Here is an 18,964-nt window from a genome sequence, read left to right as displayed (position 1 = left end):
AGCACACCGTCCTCGCTGGCTTCCCTTTGTCAACCTGTGCTTTTGCTTACAGGGGCAACAAGCCAGCTAACAGCCCTAAGGGCCAACCCCCTGATGCTGACGGCCACTCCTCCGTTACTGACCTGGCCAACTCTCTCACTGGAGACATGGTGATGGTAAGAGCTTTTGTCCCAACTCGCATCCATCTCACTGTCATGTAGGCTAGTGACTCACAATCCATATAATACATGTATGTGACACCTCTGTCCACATATTTCTGTGTACTGATCTAGGTCTGATTTCTACTGGCCCTGTAGTTTTAATAACAGGAAAAGGCAGCTGTTATCGCATTAAAATCCCCCAATCAACATTGTGATGGCCGCCCCCTCTCTCGATACTTTCTGACTCCGTTTCCCTGTCTGTGGCCCCAGCAACCAACTGCATGATTATAGTGTCGCTTAAACAGCTGTATCATGAATATGTTTGGCTGCTACTGAAGATGTAAATTATTATATTTAAGAGTAATCATGGCACCACTACAGAGCAAGCAAAATTGAATAAAATGAACTACTTTGCCCAAGGTCATTCTGTTGAAGGTTGTGTCACCAAGAGCAACAACATGTCTGATTCATGTGTTTAAAGCTGTAATTTGCAAGCCCCAGCCTAGATTACCCTGATAAAATCTTCAGGGTAATTTGATTTGACTTTAGAAAGCACACCAGCTAAGTTGCATTCCCTGTGATGGAAAAACAACTCTTGGCATAACAATTCCAGCTTGGTGCGGAAGAACCCATCCTGCATCTCAGTCCGACAATTCTGGTAATGAATCAGAACACCAACTTAGAGACAACCCTTATCAGTCAGACTTAGTGTCTGTCATTAGTAATAAAGATGTTCCTAAAGAGTGGAGGAATGTTATTGAATTGTTCACATGTCTGTAGTGTTCAGGAGTCCACGTACTTTTGGAGATACACTTGTAATTCCTAGTCACCAGGTAGGACTTGTTGCAATCATACTTATCCATATACGGCAGGTTGATCTAAGAATGGACTTAGTAGTAAGGGAGCCATAATAGCAAAAAATAACACACAGGCCTTTCCTGCCGGAGCAATCAAATGAAACAAGCCATCCAAGGTGACTCACACTGTTTGGTAAATTATACTTGGAATATTTCACACTTGCTCTGCCTGATGGTTCTAAAACCCATATTGACAAATGCTGAGTGAGTCTTTGTCACTTTGAAATTGTAGCTCTGGCCTAAAGCACCAAAATCAACAGTTTCAGGTAATGCTTGGAGAGAGCATTTGCATGCAAAACACACCTCGGGCTAGTCTTTTTCAAAGTGTCATTTGTGGCTCTTGCACAAAGTGGTTTTATGAACTGCTGGTTGCTAATCTCCACACCAAGTCCTCAAACTCTTTGTTCCAATTTATGCTATTGTTAGAGAGAGCGAAGAAAATAAAGGACAGAGACAGAAGGTGGAGCCACAGGGAGAAAAGAAGCGACAGTAAAGACAGCTGCAAGTGCAGAATGCCAACCTTGAGCTGTGCTTCCCTGGCTGTTCTCTCAATGCCTCTCACGCAATGCTCTCTCTTTCTCTCTGCCACTCTTACCGTTTGTCTCTCACTCTTTCATTCCATCTCTCTGTCTGCTGCTTCTATCAGATAGTGGCCTTTTAGTGCACAGCAATGATAAAGCAGTCAGAGTGGCTGTGAGAGAGAATGGGTGGTCTAAAGCTCTCCTATCTTCAATCTGAGCACCTCCTGCCTCTTAAGAACATTAGTAAGGAAATTAAACTCTCTCAGTCTTCTTAATGTCAGACCAATCTCTGCCTGTGAGCAGCTGCTTGAGTACGGCGTGATAGAAATGCAGCTCTAAAATCTCCTCCCCTCACAGCTTCTCTCTGTCAAGGCCTGTGTGCATGTGCTTGTGACACAGAAAGTGTGTGCCCTTGAACTGAACTTTTCATGTGAGAGTGTCTGCCGCTGCTGCTGGATGTGAGTGTTTGTATTTATTTGCCTGTGTTTGTGGCCCTGCAGCTGTCTCCAGGGTCGGAGGATGACGATGGTGAGGGGCCTATCAGTGAAAAGCTGGGCCGGATCCAGTTCAGCATAGGCTACAGCTTCCAGAACACCACCCTCACCGTCAAAGTTCTCAGGGGCCAGGACCTCCCGGCCAAGGACTTCTCCGGAACATCTGACCCATTTGTCAAAATCTACCTGCTGCCTGACAAGAAGCACAAGCTGGAGACCAAGGTCAAGAGGAAGAACCTCAACCCCCACTGGAACGAAACCTTCCTGTTTGAGGGTCTGTAGTATTTACACTTATCAGAGAACTCTTACTACATGTTATTATGTTGCATTTTGTCAGGTTGCCCATAAAGGTGCTAATATATTCCTGTTTATCCATTAAACAATCTGTCAAGAGTTTAGCTTTATCAGATTGCTGAACAGAGGTACAAAATAAACCCCACACACTTCAAATCAAGAACAGAAGTACAAAAAACAAAATATGGACATCTGCCATATTAAATAAGCATAATTATTAATTTAAGATACTGTTGCTCTTTAATAAGAAGCTGCTGCAGAAGATAGGCTTTCATGCACATTTTTAGGCACATTTTTCAAAAATGTTTTTCTCAGTTGATGGGGATGAATTCTATTAATGCTCACAATAGCTGTAAACTCTATTTAATGCAATAATTTGACAATTTGCTTATTTGCTTTTTTCTGAACATTAAATAAGAAGATTGCTACCACTCTAAAAATAGTACCGTAAATACAGTGTTAAGCTGCAACCAGAAGCTGCTTCGCTTAGAATAAAGAATGGAAATGGAGAAAAAAAGACATAATATTGACCCTCTAAAGTGATGCTACTCCAGTAAATGCATATGTTCATGTCTCAAAATGAAAAACTTTGCATAAATGTATTATTATTTTACAGTTTAAGTGTTGCAGAAATGCTCACTAAGGAGTGACTCAAAAGTTTTAAACTTGAATTTAGCCTTCGTAGCAGGGGCAACGAGCTGTTTCTTAACACAAAAAGAGCATTGTGGGAGTTGTGTGAAAATCACAAAGAAGGTGTGAAGCTTTTTTTTTGCATTAAGAAAGCCTCCACCTCAAGAAGCTGCAGAGAGTTTTTCATTTTAAATAAAAATAATAATGTAGTTATAAGCTGAGGATGTTTTGCAGCAGCTGCAGCACTGAAGTGTCACATCTTTGTACAATATGAATTTGTTTCATTATGATCATTGTGTTTGGATGACAGCACAATGGTAACATAGCCAAATTAATGTTCAAAAGACTCAAATGAAAATCAGAACAACAGCCAGTGTTGTAGAAAAAATTAATGAGATAGTTCTTTGTGACTGGAGTATAATGTTTCCTCTCAGTTATTTCAGAGACGTATTCTGTTCCAGCAGTTTCAGAAATGCACTCTGCCCTTCACCAAATTCAACCCTGTTAGCACGGTGCAGATTAAACTGCCCACTCTGCGCTGTCAGGAGTACATTTTTCACTCTCTGTGTCTTTGCTATTCCAGTTCACGTCGCACTGTTATCCGTTTCTCTGTTCGTTTTAGGCTTCCCTTATGAAAAGGTGAGAGAGCGCACTCTCTACCTTCAGGTGTTGGACTACGACCGCTTCAGCAGGAATGACCCCATTGGAGAGGTGTCGATCCCCCTTAATAAGGTGGAACTGGGCCAGATAAAGACCTTCTGGAAGGAGCTGAAGCCTTGCAGTGATGGCAGTGTAAGAGTGCAAGAGGGGGCCATCAGGCCGAGCCATGATAAATGTATTTATTTAATTACAGCATGCAGTGCCATTAAAACAAGTGTGACACATTTGTTGACTACTTTCAGCATGTGAGCTTGATTGACGCAATTTTCGGGTGAGCAACGTGCTCGGCTAAGTCTGCCTGGTCATTGGACCATCTGTGTTTGGCACTAAAGGGTTAGAGCAGAAAGGGCAGTGATGTAAGATTACACAACGAGCTAGTGAGTAATCGGGAGTTTGATATTCCCTGATGAAATCTGATATTAGCCCAAGTGATTCATACTCCATTGTGTTTGTGTGCATGTGTTCCTCAGGGGAGACGAGGAGACCTGCTGGTGTCTCTCTGCTATAATCCCACTGCCAACACCATCACTGTGAACATCATCAAAGCGCGCAATCTCAAAGCCATGGATATCGGGGGCACCTCAGGTAGAGATGCTTCTTTATTTGTTTACTCGTTTCTGTTTCTAACCTTTGTTCACCAGTCTGACGCTCTCATGACTTTGGAAGCCCAGTGGCTTCACACATGGCTCTGTTCAAACATTTACTGACTTGTCCAGGTAGGTTTCTGTCCACTGTGGATGGCTGCAGCACCAAGGTGACATTAGATCAAGCCTTAGCCTCCCTCTTTCTGTATATCTATGAGGATCTTCAGCCTCCCAGCCAAATCTGTGTCAGCTCAGTCTGGTTGCTGCTAGTTTTTAAAGTCCCGCTGTTTTCCGTGGCATATTTTTGTAAAATTACAGCTTCCTGCAGTGGCAGGAGTGGCGTGTCTGTTAGTATTACAGAATATGATAATGCTCCAGAATTGGTAGTACAAATCCCAGGCCCTATTTCCATAAATACTTCCTCATTTGTATGTTTCCTAGCTCAGGGGATAGGTTGACCTTGAGCTCAAACGAGGTATCTGCTTCCCTGCTGCCTTCCCTGACTTTAACAATTAAGAGGGTAATTGCAAACCTGACCCTAAAAATCACCATCCATGTGCATTTTCATCGTCTCTCTCATGTAAAGTGCTGTGCCCTGCATCCACGTTACAGATCCATATGTGAAGGTGTGGCTGATGCACAAGGACAAGCGTGTAGAGAAGAAAAAGACGGTGACGATGAAGCGCTGTCTGAACCCCGTCTTCAACGAGTCCTTCCCCTTCGACGTGCCCGCCCATGTTCTGAGGGAGACCACCATCATCATCACCGTCATGGACAAGGACAGGCTCAGCCGCAATGATGTTATCGGCAAGGTAACGCTTTACAGTAGGATCTGTGTTAGAGCTCTCAGGTACATAATACAATCCTCTTCAGCTGCTTGCTCCATACATGTGAGGGCATTTAACATGTTGTCTGGAAATGCACCTGACCAGAAAGTTCTCTCAGAAAGGTCTTTAACTGAAGTCAAACTTTCTGTTGTGATTCACTGTGACCATACTGAGAACAATATTATTATTTAATGAAGCTACACACATATATTATTCACCAGCAGTGAACAAACAAATCAATGAAAAGAAACGATCTTGGAGCAAAATTAGCTTCACAGTTTGATTACACGGCGAGGATGGACTCTCTGTCTACCTTTCTACACGTGTTTTCAGCAAGATTAAAGGTCAATGTAAATAATAGCATTTTTTTTTTTAAACAAATTTACCATGAATATCATAATATTGTCATTATTGTGAATTCTTTTGGCAACAATAATAATGTCATGCAGAGTCTGATTATGGGACAGTCATATTTTCATGTCTGTCCATTAAATAAAAAGGCAGCAGACGGTTACCTTAGTTTAGCATGAGACTGAAAACGATGCCATCGGCCTGCTCTGTCCAAACATAACACTATCTCCCTTTTAGCACCTTCAAAGTTCAGTAACTTAAACTTTTTAACTGGATTGTTCAAAAACTACAAAAACTAAAGTGCTTTTTTGGGGGGGTTTATGTGCCAGACTGTTTCTTGGCCGCAGCCGAGACTCCAGAAAGTTACTGGTCCAGGCCAAGAAACAGGCTTAATTAATTTAGGAAACTGCAAAAACATTTAAATTCCATCAGTAAATCAGCCTGTGAGAAAACTGAAATCACTATTCTTGCTGCAATTCCTATTTTTCCAACTCATTGCAGCCCTCCAGCAACGACGCCGCTCTTTCTCATGTTCCAGATGCCAAATATCGCATGAATGTTGTGGCTGTCCTTGTAAAAATGCCGCCATGTATTAATGAAGCAGCGAGCAGCGTTTGTAAAGAAGACGTGAACAGAGCAACAGAGCCAGCAGTGATGCATTTTTCACATCTGTGGCAGCGAACAGATTATTGTATGAATTCAAACATGATCGTCTTTTTTCTTCTTTCAGATCTACCTATCGTGGAAGAGTGGACCAGCGGAAGTGAAGCACTGGAAAGACATGCTCGCTCGGCCGCGTACTAACGTTGCCCAGTGGCACGCTCTCAAGGCCTGATCGCACCGCCCAGCTTCCTCCATCGCCCCTTCCCGTCTCCCGTTTTGTCCCCTCTCCTCCCTCCCTTCCTCCCACTCCCGTCCTTATGCACAAGACTGACTTGCTGCCAGGCTGCGAAACACGGGTACAATTAGCCATCTGCTCTCTTAAACCTTTAAACTCTCTTCTGTTTTCTTTCAAAATCTCAGTTTCTCTACGACTCTTCTCTTCTGCTCCCTCCCTCTCATGCAGCGTGTCTTAATTTTCGTCTCACCACTTCGCCAATGGTTCCCCTGTTTCTGACTGTCTGTATGTCTGTCTGTCCTTATGCACTTTGCCTGTGGAGGTCTGATAATCAGTTTCTTTGTCGATCCCTTAGTTCTGAACTGCACTGCAGCCCGTGACCCCATTCAAGGTGCCAGTCCCGTGGGATCACAGAGAATCTTCAGTAATGATCTAATCTCATATAATCCTATTGTATGAATATTCCAGGTACATGATACTATACAGTATGTACTATATGTACATATACATATTAATATATTAGGAGTATAGATTGGCAGAACTCCCCTTATACACATGACTAGTATACAGTATGTTATACATAGCCTGTCTGCCGTTTCCCATCTCTTCCGTCTCTTCATTTGTCGCCTCGTCCTTGTCATCTGTCTCAAGTGTACTATATTCTCTCCCCCATTTCAGTCCCTCGTCCTTTCTACTCGAAAGTGGTTTAAAGGTTCAGCTGAAGTTGTCGAAAGCAATCAATACTCGGTTTGTGATGAAACCAGCTGAACTCAAGAAGGGATTGCTGATACTGGTGTCTCTTCTCTCCTTCTTTTTCTTCTCTATGCTCTTCTATCTCTCATTTTTTCCATTATAGTTCCCTATTTCTCTTCATCTGGCACAATATTAGTGGATTACTCCCCCCCCCCCCCCCCCCGCCCCCTTTTCTGGACCCCCTCCTTGTCGTCTGTGTGCTGTGGGTGCTGTGCTGTAGCTCCAACAAAAATAGAGATTTAAAAAAAAACACAAAAAAAATTCAACTGAACTTTCTGAAACTGGGAAAGCGGGGACACGATAAACTTATGAAATGGATCGCTCTTGATTTTTCCAGACAAAACAGCCCTGGCACGGAGAGAGAAAAAAGAAGATGAAAAACATAAAAACAACAACACGCAAACTAATCCCCTCCAACCCTCGAGATACTATGATGTCATTTTTCACAGCATCACCAACTGAGGAAACCAATTTGAAATGTTGTTTCGATGTTAAGATGAAAACAGAAGCAAAAACCTCATTTTGTGCTGTACTTGCACATGCATTCGGTTGTGCGCGCACACTTCCCTCTGTTTATTGATGCTATGAATTCCTTGTGCTGCCCTGTGCTCTTGTTCTGCGCTGATGGGGGTCAGTCTAGACCAGCTTGACTGTAATGTGTGCCTGTAGATGTATGCGTGTGCGTCTGTGGGTGCGCCTGCATGTCTGTGTGTGCGTTCAAAGCGGCAACACAACTCAAAACTCAACGGAAATCTTCTTCTCTTTTCTCTTTCTCCTCTCGCGCTCTTCTTGCTCTTCTTACTGCCATTGTTTCCCCATCCTCTACTGCCCTGCCTTCTCAACGAGGGCACGGGGGAAGTTCTCTCTGCACTTTTTGAAAATGTAATAACAATAATAAAGATGATGATAGTTTTGATGATGATTGCAGTACTGGTGAAAATCAAGGGAGGAGTGTCTGAAGGGGTGAGCGGCAAGTTGGGGAGAGGTGACGTCTGCTCCGTGATTTCAGGGTTTGGAGATGAAGTGGAGGACACAGAGGATGCAGGGCTCTCATCCTCCTCTTGGCTTTTTTTCCGCCCTCAGTATACCTGGATGTGTGTGTGCAAATGTGTGTGTGTGTGCATTTGTCAGCTGCCAGACTCCTGGTGGCAGACTGCTACTGTCTGAAATGTCAGCCCAGGATGGAGATATCAGGCTCGTCTTCTTGTCACATGGAGGCCGGCCAGCACAGCAGCGCTATTACACAGTGTGTCGATCAACAAGGCTATTCTGCGCTCTAACCAACCAGTCTGTACTAGTACTGCACGCTTCTGTGCGAGTCTGTGATTCTGAACAATCGGTACAGATCTGGAAACAGTGAGACTGATGTGCATTTTTGGCTTCAACGGTGAAAGAAAAGGCAGATAACAAAACCGTTCTCTGAGTTTTTGTTGCAGTTCACAGGAACTACGAACGACTGTGTATCACAGACAATGGGTGTGATATTAGATGATGGCCTGATCTGCCACTGTGAGATACTGTAGAAGCAGATTAGACATTATCTCATTGCTGAGTGCTTGAGAGCACCACAGAGTGTACTGGTAGCTGCCCCGCTTGTCAGGCGTATTCAGCTCAGCTCGATATTTCAGTAACGTAAATAAAACAGTCATAAAGCAGCAATGGGGAAACTGTCAGCCATTAAGAGCTCCTCACACAGACATCTGCTCTGTCTTACTATATGCTCTACTGTACCTGTCTGTGTTTTTACACTCTTAAAGCCCTGTGAAGTATAATCCTGTCAGCTGTTTAATATGTTTTTCCTCACTCCAGCGGCTTAGTTGTTATTATATAAATGAGAATCCACCTTTCAAACATCTCTCAGGTTAGACTTAGCAAGTAAATGTAATCAGTTGTTTGTTTTTTAGTGGAGGCATCAGTGTTTGATTGCAACATTTGTAGTTCTTATTAACTCTTGCCCCTTCAAAATGCTTTTATCACGCAGTAATTTGATACTATCTTGTTTTGCTGTATGCCAACAATAACCTGATAAGATTGTGCAATAGTAGAGTAATCTGCAGCAGGTTCCTCCTCATCTGGAGCGTCTGTAAGCCGGTCTGGGCAGCACACGGTGTTCTGAGTGTGTTCTGGACAGCGTGTTTTGTGTGAGCCTCGGTGCTGGCTGCTGTGATGCGCTGATCCAGTCCAGCACCCTTCAGAACAATTGGCCAGGCGTGGAACAGGGCCCACTGTTTTGACAGCCACTGCCTGCAGTGTCACAGCACATTACACTCCCATTAGGCAGTCAGAAAGGAGCAATATCTGCTTCCTCGGACTCTGGGGGAGTCACCCTTTGCAAAGGTAACACTTGCTTCGAGTAGTAGGAAACGTGGGGCATGCTCATTAGTAACCTCGTACATGATGGGCAGCGATAAAAGCTTGTCAGTCAAAAAATGGAAAGTAATCAGCGGGCGGTCGCTGCTGAAGCTGTGAAAACCACATGTGCAGGCAATGAGTCAACATAATACCTCTGCCATTTCCTTTCACCGAGATTCCATGTTGCTCAAACAGTGATAAATTGTTATGCTACAGGGGTTTGCAAAGCTTAGTCATCACTGACCCTGTAAACTTGGGGATAGGGTTTTATTTTTAGTAACATGAGGCACAGTTATGTCACCGATCCTGGAAGGTAGACTGGAGGCTGCAAGGCTACAGGGTTGAGCTTTTAAAACTTACAACCCTGAGTGCTTTTGAATATAGATTACTTCTCAAATGGAAGTCCATTGCTTGACATTTTCTATTTCTAAATGTTTTAAATGTTGGCCATTAAATAATTATCCAGTGACACTTGAATACACTGTTTGAGCAAAGGCTGAAGGTTGCAGAGCTGACTGCAGTCGTGAAATGCTAGAAAATACAACTAAGTAATTTTAGTGTTTTACTTCATTCTTTGGACTTTCACTGAAAATTACAATAACTGCAAAAACAACCAATTCTTTCAAAATCTCCTTTTCTAATCTAATTAAAACCCAATACATAGATAACGATTAAAGTGGAAGCCTTTTATTATGGCAAAATCTGGAAGTTCACATTTGACAAAAGTGAAAAATACCAAATACGGAAAGGTCTTATGTGTCACATTGTATATTAGTTATACACACGTGTATATACATATACATATATATTCGATTGTCTGAAAGTCACTAACAAACATGAAATGCCTTTGAAATAGTGAGAACCCAACCATAAATACTTCAGGAGCATGCCATTAGTTTAAAATCATGTTTCATGTTTGGGCTGCACAGCGGCGTAGTGGTTAGCACTTTCGCCTTGCAGCAAGAAGATCCCGGGTTGGGCCTGGGATCTTTCCGCATGGAGTTTGCATGTTCTCCCTGTGCATGCGTGGGTTTTCTCCGGGTACTCCGGCTTCCTCCCACAGTCCAAAAATATGCTGAGGTTAATTGATTACTCTAAATTGCCCGTAGGTGTGAATGTGAGTGTGCTTGTTTGTCTGTATATGTAGCCCTGTGACAGACCGGCGACCTGTCCAGGGTGTCCCCTGCCTTCGCTCAAGTCAGCTGGGATAGACTCCAGTGACCCTAATGAGGATAAAGCGGTGTATAGAGGATGGATGGATGGATGTTTCATGTTTCATTGTCATAAAGTTAGTAAAAACCCATGATATATAAAGATGATAAAACAATATTAAGTATAAGAGAACTGGCTGCTTATGAGCCCTAAATACGCAATGATTAATTCAACAATATATCTTAATTTACTCAGTTTTAAATAAGCCATTATGCTCAAAGTGATGAATAGTTCACAAAGTTAACTTGATGAATGAAATGACAGGAAAAGAAAAATGTTCACTTGTGATTGTAATAATGTCTGTATGTTCATAACTTATTTAATTTAGAAAATCATGTCTCACTGTGGTGTATAAATCATCCAGAAGTTGCACAGTCCATAAAATATCCAGGAGTCCCAAACATTATGTTCTCATTGCCAGCAGTCAAACAGCCACGCTATTAAAATGGATGGTAAGCTCAGAGCCAAACAGTATAAAGGAGGAAGCAATTTCCAAATCCCAGTTTTATTATACTGCCACCTGTCTCACACCTCTAAACTTATTGCGTTTTGTTGGCACCAAGACTATCAGCACTGACCTTCAACAATCCTGAGCTCATCCACTCCATGTGCTTGCTCTGCTTGTGTTCGGCCTCAGATCTGGCTTTCATCTTTACAATCATTCCCTGGTGGAGCCAACTGGTAGATGCAGGTGCGTAATTAAGTCGAGCTGTCAGACCCAGCCAAAACTGCCTGCAACTTTGCCACAGACTAAAACAAACTCTTATGCAAATTCTACTTTCCTTCCATGTAGACTTATTCCAAGCAGCACTCAGCTGGCAGAGGTGTGTAACATCTACATCTACTACTAGGGTAGGCAGGTTCTTTTGCCATCACTGGGTAGAAATTCTGCAAGAAGCCCTTGGATTTTACAAGTGGTCTAAGAGGAAACCAGACTTCTGCACCTCCTCTTGGCTCTGAAGGCTTGAGGAAATCTAGCCAGTGATTTAGCCATTCCCAGTGTTTTTTACATGCAACAGTCTGACTCTGAATCCTGATTAAAGTCACACATGAATGCTGACTCTTAGCTTAACTGTCTTTGCATGTTGGAAATATGTGCTTGTGTGGTTGAAATTCTGGCTTTTTTGTTGGTCTGTCTCACACTTCTGTCTACCGCAGCTTTAAGTGCAAACAAGTTGTGTTTATGGTCAACCTAATGGCAATGACGGCTTGTCATTTGGCCTGCCACTTTGTTACAGACTAAAATATCTCAGCATCTACTTTATTACAGACATTACTGGTCACTCAAGTATAGTTTTGGTCTTAGTTATAGAGTGAGATATTTTGACAGCTGTTTATTTCCCCTTGGAAATAGCAAACAGTTGAAAATTTTGTTGGTTTTGCATTTGTTGTGCTTTTTTTATGACTAATACCTGCAAAACTCAGCTGTACTTTGTGTTTATTACGAACTACCAACTGTCAGCATGCCAACGCTCTAAACTGCTCTTCGTTGCTCCCAGCAGCCATTCTGACATCCAACAGCAGGTAAACACGGGTGTTAGTAATGATATTAATGAAGGTTCTGTTCTGTTCTGTTTAGAGCCTTCATTAGAGAGATTAGTAACACCTGTGTTTACCTAATATTTAATGTCAAAATGACTGCTGCAAAAAGCTCTATCTGCTTGGTAAGATGTGACTTATTGACCTGATAATACTGTCTCCAGGTCCAAGGCTCTACTGCGCTAACTGAGGTTGTCATCTTTCAATATCTTGTGGTGCTGTGCTGTTTGAATAAGTCCAGACTGACTATTCAGTTGTCATTTGACCCGTTCACAACCTTAACACTATTCATTTATATATATGCTTTAAGCTAAACCTTTTAAAATTCCCTTTGCGTATTACAGCCTCTAGGAGCACGGTGTCCTGGACACCAAAATGTAATACCTCAGAAAAGATTAACTGAATATGACTGAACAGCTAGGATTTGTTTCGAATTCAGCTAGGAGTTAATAGTTTTTCAGTAGCAACTCAGTCACAACATCACATCACCTAACTACTAACCTTGTGTCGTTGGTGATGTCACCTCAGATGTTCCTCTGAATGCAAATTCTGCCTTTTCCGATATCTTCGCCCCACCATATGACCCACAGGTGCTGTGACCCACTGACCGACCGTTAATCTGCACTTTTATTAAAAGGAATTTAACTTTCAGTTTTCATATAGATACTGCCAGTGCTTGGTTATATTAGTCTACCAGTACCTCTTGAGCTAGCCATGGTTGCATGGTTGCAGAATATATTCTAACGAGGCTGTTATATTTAGTTTTTCAACTTATCTTCAAAGTTACAGCACTCCTGTACATTTTTGGTTGTTTTTTTTTTAGAAATATTGCAGCCGTAATTTGACAAATCTTATTTAGACATCAGCTATCTAGCTAGGTTATTGATCATTTCTAACCCACTCTGCCTGTAAATCCTCTTTTTCATGGATGCCGGGACTACACCTTCACTAAAACTACCTAGGAGAACATGCACAGTAGCGATTTTAAGTTGAAAGAATTTAGGCCCTTTTTAACCCTCAGTGATGCCTCATTGCTTGTTTGGGTTTTGAAGCAGCGTTTTGACCCAGAAACGACTTTAAAAAGCAAAACTGCCATTTCCACTTCTTTTTTTTCACTCTGTGCAGCAGATACATGTCCATTCACAAATTTAGACAGTCAGATAAACTTTAATATAGCCATGGTAAACATCGCTATGCCTGCTAAACATCAGCATGTGTGCATTGTCGCTGTGAGCATGTTAGCATGTTGATGTTCGTATTTACCTCCAAACCCCGCTGTGCCTACATAGATCCTCACAGAGCTGCTAGCATGGCGGTATTCTTGTCATCAGCTCGGTTTAGCGAAGTAAACGATTCACTGCTGGACTTCCATCTTCTCTGAGATGTTTATTCTTGGGTGTGCGCCCCCAAATTTATCATTGTCACCAGCAGCCTTCCCTTCTCTGTGTACTTTCTAAATACCTTAAAGCTTTATTGGCTGAAGGGTCACACCTGTTTGCCAAGGGATTAGCAAGATATTCTTCTGAGCCTGCTGATATTGTTTGTCCTTGTCATGCTCTCTTCCTCCTTTTCTTATTCCTCGGTACTAGTTTGCCTTGATGGATATTGCTTTCTTAAGATGAGTGTCAATGAGTCACTCTATTGGAAAGGTGCCTGCTTTGCTGTAGTTTTTTTTTTTTTTGCAATATTAGATTAAGGTGTTTTATGTCTTGGAGAACTTTAGGTGTGTATGTGTGTGTGGGTAAAAATCGGGCTGTAGTAATCTCATCCTGGAGGGAGTGCGGCTGATGTTTTATTCTGCTGAATCATGTTATGATGGCTGAGTAAGCCCAGAAGCCTCCTGGGTCACCTTTGTCATTTGTCCAGTCAGTATCTGTGTGCGTCTCGCCCTGCGCAGACAGACCTCGCCTCCCCCAACTCACCCTTTCAATTGTTTTAAGCATCTGGTGAAAGCCAGTGTGACTTCTCCCAATCAGGGTTCGAGTAAGCATTATTTGAATAGTAACAAAAAGTGAATATGAAAAACAATAATGAGTAATAATATCTTTTCTTTTTCCTTTTGGTTCACATTTGACTGTTGGTCAGTGTGTATGTATGTGTGTGCTTGGTGTTCTTGTGTTGGGTTGCTTTCTTTACAAAACCGTGAGAAGAAAATCCTTCTGTTTTTGAAAAACTTTATGTAAATATTGTTGGTGAAAAATTAACATTTGTTGTACGCTGAGTTTTCATTTGTCACTTGAAATGATGAAGAAAACAATGATATTCATGAATAACAGTGGTGATGTTGATGATGCCGAAGCTGATTATACCTGCCCTTCTTGAACAAGGGCTTTTGATGTCCGCTGTATTTTTGTTGGAGGCGTCGTGAGGTCAGGGCAAGAGAAACCAAGGGAAGGAGTGATACCCGACACATCCCAGGCCCACTGTAGCAGCACTGCCACATACCTTTCCCCGCCTGCCCCCACACACACCTCCAGGAGATTGACTGTGCGATATGTGGCACAAACTGTAGCTTGTGTTATTCATGCCATGAAACATTGTTGTGTTTTTGTTACAAGCGTCGGGAACAGAGCGCTCCCCGGCTGTGCGAGAGGACCGTTCAGCTCCCTGTGGAGTCACTCTGCCCCGGTCGCTTGGCATCACATCTCGCCCTGTCTGCTTATAGGCTTGGGGATTTACTGTAATGCCATTGTGTTAGACGGGATTGGCCCTGTACTGACACTGATGATGCCTTCCTCATTGAATTTGGAGTCATTATTGCTCTGCTGGAGGCCATACATGGGGATGGGCATGTATGGAGGCCAGAGTGGATTCCGAGTAGAAGGACGTGAAGCATCCATCTGACCCTGTGAAGACAACTTGCATGCTTGTTATTCAGCCTCTTATTTAGGGTGTTTTGATCAAGCACAACTGACTGACATGAACTTGCCATGTAATAGGCTTATCTTTTGCTTTGTCAGATATTTGAAAGAATTCTCAAACTCCAATTAAAAAAAAGCCCAGGATTAGAGTAAACAAGTGTTTTAATCATAAAAAAATAGAAAAGAGATCTTTCCAGATGTCTAAAATGTGACATTTACTCAGCCCACTGCTTCATCCAAAAAACAGCAAAGGCACCGGGCTGTAGTCCAGTTATATCACTGCAGGTGTCAGTACACCCACTTGCACATTTTCCATATGCCATAGCCTTATGTGTCGGCCTGGGCCTGTGTACAGTGCAGGGATGGAGCTTATCAGTTTCACATTACTTTTGGGAGCGTCTCTGCCACAGACATAATACGGTACAGCAGATACTCCCAGCAGCCGTCAGCAGGAAGGACAGCGGATACAGTCCTGCCTTCACTCGTAATGCCATCCTTTAGACGGAGTCCCACGGGGAGTCAGAAAGTCCACAAGCTCGCTAAAAATAAATTCTGACCAGTTTCCCTAAATCCAGATCCTTCGGTGTGCTTTTCCCTTCCCCCCCCGCTGGTTGTAAATAGACTTTGTGAAGCGGTTAGAGCAGCCTCTAACTCCTGCCATAATGCGGACATTTTTAATCAGGTAGGTAATAAGCAATACACTCAACTGATCTAACGCCATACTCTGAAATGTTACTTACCAAGTGTGATGGGGACTTGTGATGGGATGTGGAGGGTAACACTCCTCTTTCTTCACCTCCTTTCTCGACTTGCCGTGGCCCACCTCTTCAACAAAGAGTGCTCTAACTTAAAACACACAATTGTGATGTGTACAATCTAATTTAATGTATTTATTTATGTATTTTTGCCAACTTTGTATAGTGTATAAATATCTATAAATATATGAAAAATGACAGTACTGTATAGATTTTAGCTGCCTGGTAAGGTTAATAGTATATACTTGGTAGACTAAAAGAAAAAGCGTAGAGCTGTTCAAAAGCCAGTTATTGAGAAAATGCTTTCTGTAAAACCCGGTGCCACTGGCTCTTTTTATATTCTCGGTTCTGTTTCTGGTTTATTTTTTTATCATAGCCAGTGGGAACCAAAAGTGTGCGTTGTTCCTTCTTTTTCGTCCGTTCGTTTGTTAATCGGTTCGTTTGTTGTTTTTTCTTGACAAGACACAGCGAGGTTCTGGCAGCCAGGAGAGTGCAGTGGAACGCAGACTGGGACCCTGTGTAGTAGTGTGTGTGTGTGTGTGTGTGTTAGGTGTGTGTCCGTCCATGGTAGTGCTAGTGCTCTCTGTGCAGTGCCTCCCTCCTCCCTTCTCTCTCTCTCTGATGTAGTCTGTCATGTGACGCAGAGTGTGTTAAGGTGCAGGATGACTGTGTTTGCTAAAGCTGACAGATGCCCTCTCTCCCTCTCTTTCTTTTTGTATCCATGTGTCTCCTCATGTCCACCCTGTTTCCTCATTACAACGCTTCATTTTAATCCTCCACTAAGTATAGATTTCCACTTCCTCTGCTCGATTGTTCATTTGCTCTCCCATTCAGCTGGTAATGCGTACGCCACCAGAGTCTAATTTCACAGCAATCCATGCTTCCTCATCTGTCTGTGATTCTTCGTCCATTAGCGTCTCTCATCCGTCACCCTCCACATTACGGAGGATCACCTTGTTTTTTTTTTTTCTTTTCTTCTACAGAGCTCTGTGGACCAGAGAATGATTTAGCATAACAACAACAAAAAAAAAGAGGGGATGCATGCGACTCATCCCGGGTCATGTTTGATTTGTTTTCTTTACGGTGTTTGCCTTCTCTTAATGCTCGCTCCGAGGAGAAGGGTAGCTGTCAGCTCAGCACACAGAATCACAAAGCAGCCATATTCAAAAAGTCAAGCACAGACGTGTGACTCAAATCTATGCTGTGGTGGCTTCGCTGCTGCCGCGTTTGTAGCAAGCGCAAGAGAATAGCCTTAAAGATTGGACCGCCTACACGAAAAAGTAGTGGGATATGTGCATTTGTAGTGGACTATTACCTTCCCTTTCCCACACCAGATTTATTACTCAGTATTCCAATGTGTTGCTTGGTTGCTCTGTACATATCTGTGTAGTACTTCTGTTGATGTCCCTGTATTAGTATAGTAATGGGTTCTTACTGGGCGGCCTCCGCAGACGTCCTCTCCCTCCTGTCCTTGTCTCATTTCCTCAGAAACTTCAAACATTCCATCTAAACCTCTAGCGAGCAGCATTTTAAAGATGATTAGATCTCACGTAGGCTGGGAGTAAAACGGCAGAGGGGCTGAGCTGCAGGCGTCTCCACTGGAGCCATGATAATAACCAAGACGCCTCGTTCACGTCCCTCTGAGAACCGCAGACTCACAAATGGCAGCACATCTGGCTTTAAGACCCTCACACACAACCCTCTGGCCCTCCAAACCCACCTCCACGCCGACCTCGCCCGGCTCGGACGGGTCAGTGGGTCACCGACTGGTTTGAGGATCCGCTGACTTCACCGAGGAGGATGAGAAGGGCGAGGCAGGGGAGGAGGTGGGAGAGCCCTGGGAGGCAGCGGAGAGACGTGTCCCTGTGGTCACATCCTGGGTCAGGAGGGAAGGGAGTGAGGGCGTCTCCAGGTCACGCCCAGTAGCACTTTGGTTTTGCGTTCCATGTTTTTTTTAGCCTCTCCTGTTTTTTGGCCGAGCGGACTGTGATCTTACTAGTTGATTTTCTCGTTCTCCTCCACCCATCAGTGTTACAAAGTGTGTTGGGTGGACGGAGCCTTGGAGCTGAGCTCTGATTTTGTTCCATATTAAAGAATCATTTTTACTACACCTGCGTCCAGAGATTTTGTCTTATTGTGTTTCATTTGACAAGGTTCACTGGAAAAAATGCCCCTCTCAAAACAAGGAAAAAACTTATTTCAATGAACTTTTACCTTGAAATAAGTGAAAAAATCTGCCAATAGAACAAGTGAAAAATGGCTTTGTACGATTTCTTGAAATATGATATGATATTTCAAATCTTGAGATCTTAAAATTAACTGGTAAAACTTATTTTAAGCTATATTTTACCAGGATTGCCAAGCTTAGGTGTCTGAATCCTCCTGTTGTCCTCATTTACGGCACCAAAAAATATTGTTCCTTTGTCTGAAAAAAATCCAAAAATTCAGCAAAAAATTCCCCAAATTTTTAAACATTTGCAAAATCTTCAGGAAAAAAAATTCTTTAAAAGTTTCCCTTAAAAGTTTAATTAAAAAAAAATCCCAAATATGGCAAGAAATAAAAATAAATAAATAAATAAAAATAAAAATTGTAAATATTTTCCAAAATTGAATAAAAATCTTGAAAAAAATCCTAAAAGTAAGTAAAGTGATTCCATATATATATCAATAAAAGTTCTAATATTTAGGAAAATTCAGGAAAAAAATCTACCAAAATCCAGTGAAATCCGCTTGATTGTGGTTGCTTTTTTTCCAAATGTTCTTAAAGAAACCTTTTTTTAAAAAATGCCTTTCTTTCAACCAAATATGTTCAAAGATTTCCCAAAAAGATTTCCCCTAAAAAAATTGAAAATGTGGAAGTTTTCACTATAAAAACCTATTTTTTTCCCCACATTTTTAAACTTTAAACCATGTCAATTTCATCCGCAGGATGACACGAGGGTTCAACTTATTTTGAGTTTTCAACTCAAAACAAGATAATTTCAGGATTGTTTGACTTAACAAGATATTTAAGATGCATTGTGTTGAAACAAGTCCCTCCGTCATGCTGAAATGTCACTTGTTAAGTGAATTTATCTTAAATTAAGTGGGATGAGACATTTTGACTAAAAATAAGACAAACAGACTTGGTAAGATTTTGAGTTTTTGCAGTGTTGTTTAGAGATTTCTATCCACTGACGCTGGAGATGGATAGAAAGAGCCATCACATCCGTATGCGTTCTGATTCTAAAACCAGTTATTAGCATGCTGCTGTAGCTAAAACAATTAGCTAATTAACTCATCATTTAATCTGCGGC

At 42.3% G+C, this 18,964-nt stretch overlaps 1 protein-coding gene across 3 annotated transcripts in view; it reads left to right on the top strand.

Annotated features, from left to right (window-relative positions):
- syt7a (synaptotagmin VIIa) overlaps positions 1 to 17,776 on the top strand; it is a 100,031-nt gene extending 82,255 nt beyond the window's left edge. For all 3 annotated transcript variants that reach the window (XM_051952790.1, XM_022197898.2, XM_022197896.2), the window contains 6 exons: positions 53 to 155; positions 2,019 to 2,286; positions 3,559 to 3,728; positions 4,067 to 4,181; positions 4,793 to 4,992; positions 6,089 to 17,776. In XM_051952790.1, the coding sequence (XP_051808750.1) occupies positions 53 to 155; positions 2,019 to 2,286; positions 3,559 to 3,728; positions 4,067 to 4,181; positions 4,793 to 4,992; positions 6,089 to 6,193 (961 nt within the window). In that variant the 3' untranslated portion in view covers positions 6,194 to 17,776. The remainder of the gene's footprint in view (positions 1 to 52; positions 156 to 2,018; positions 2,287 to 3,558; positions 3,729 to 4,066; positions 4,182 to 4,792; positions 4,993 to 6,088) is intronic.
- The last annotated feature ends 1,188 nt before the right edge of the window (positions 17,777 to 18,964 follow it).

Source organism: Acanthochromis polyacanthus, chromosome 8 (assembly GCF_021347895.1).
Source record: "Acanthochromis polyacanthus isolate Apoly-LR-REF ecotype Palm Island chromosome 8, KAUST_Apoly_ChrSc, whole genome shotgun sequence".
NCBI lineage: Eukaryota > Metazoa > Chordata > Actinopteri > Pomacentridae > Acanthochromis > Acanthochromis polyacanthus.
The sequence above is the reverse complement of the archived record's forward strand: the minus strand, read 5'-3'. Positions and strand labels throughout refer to the sequence as shown.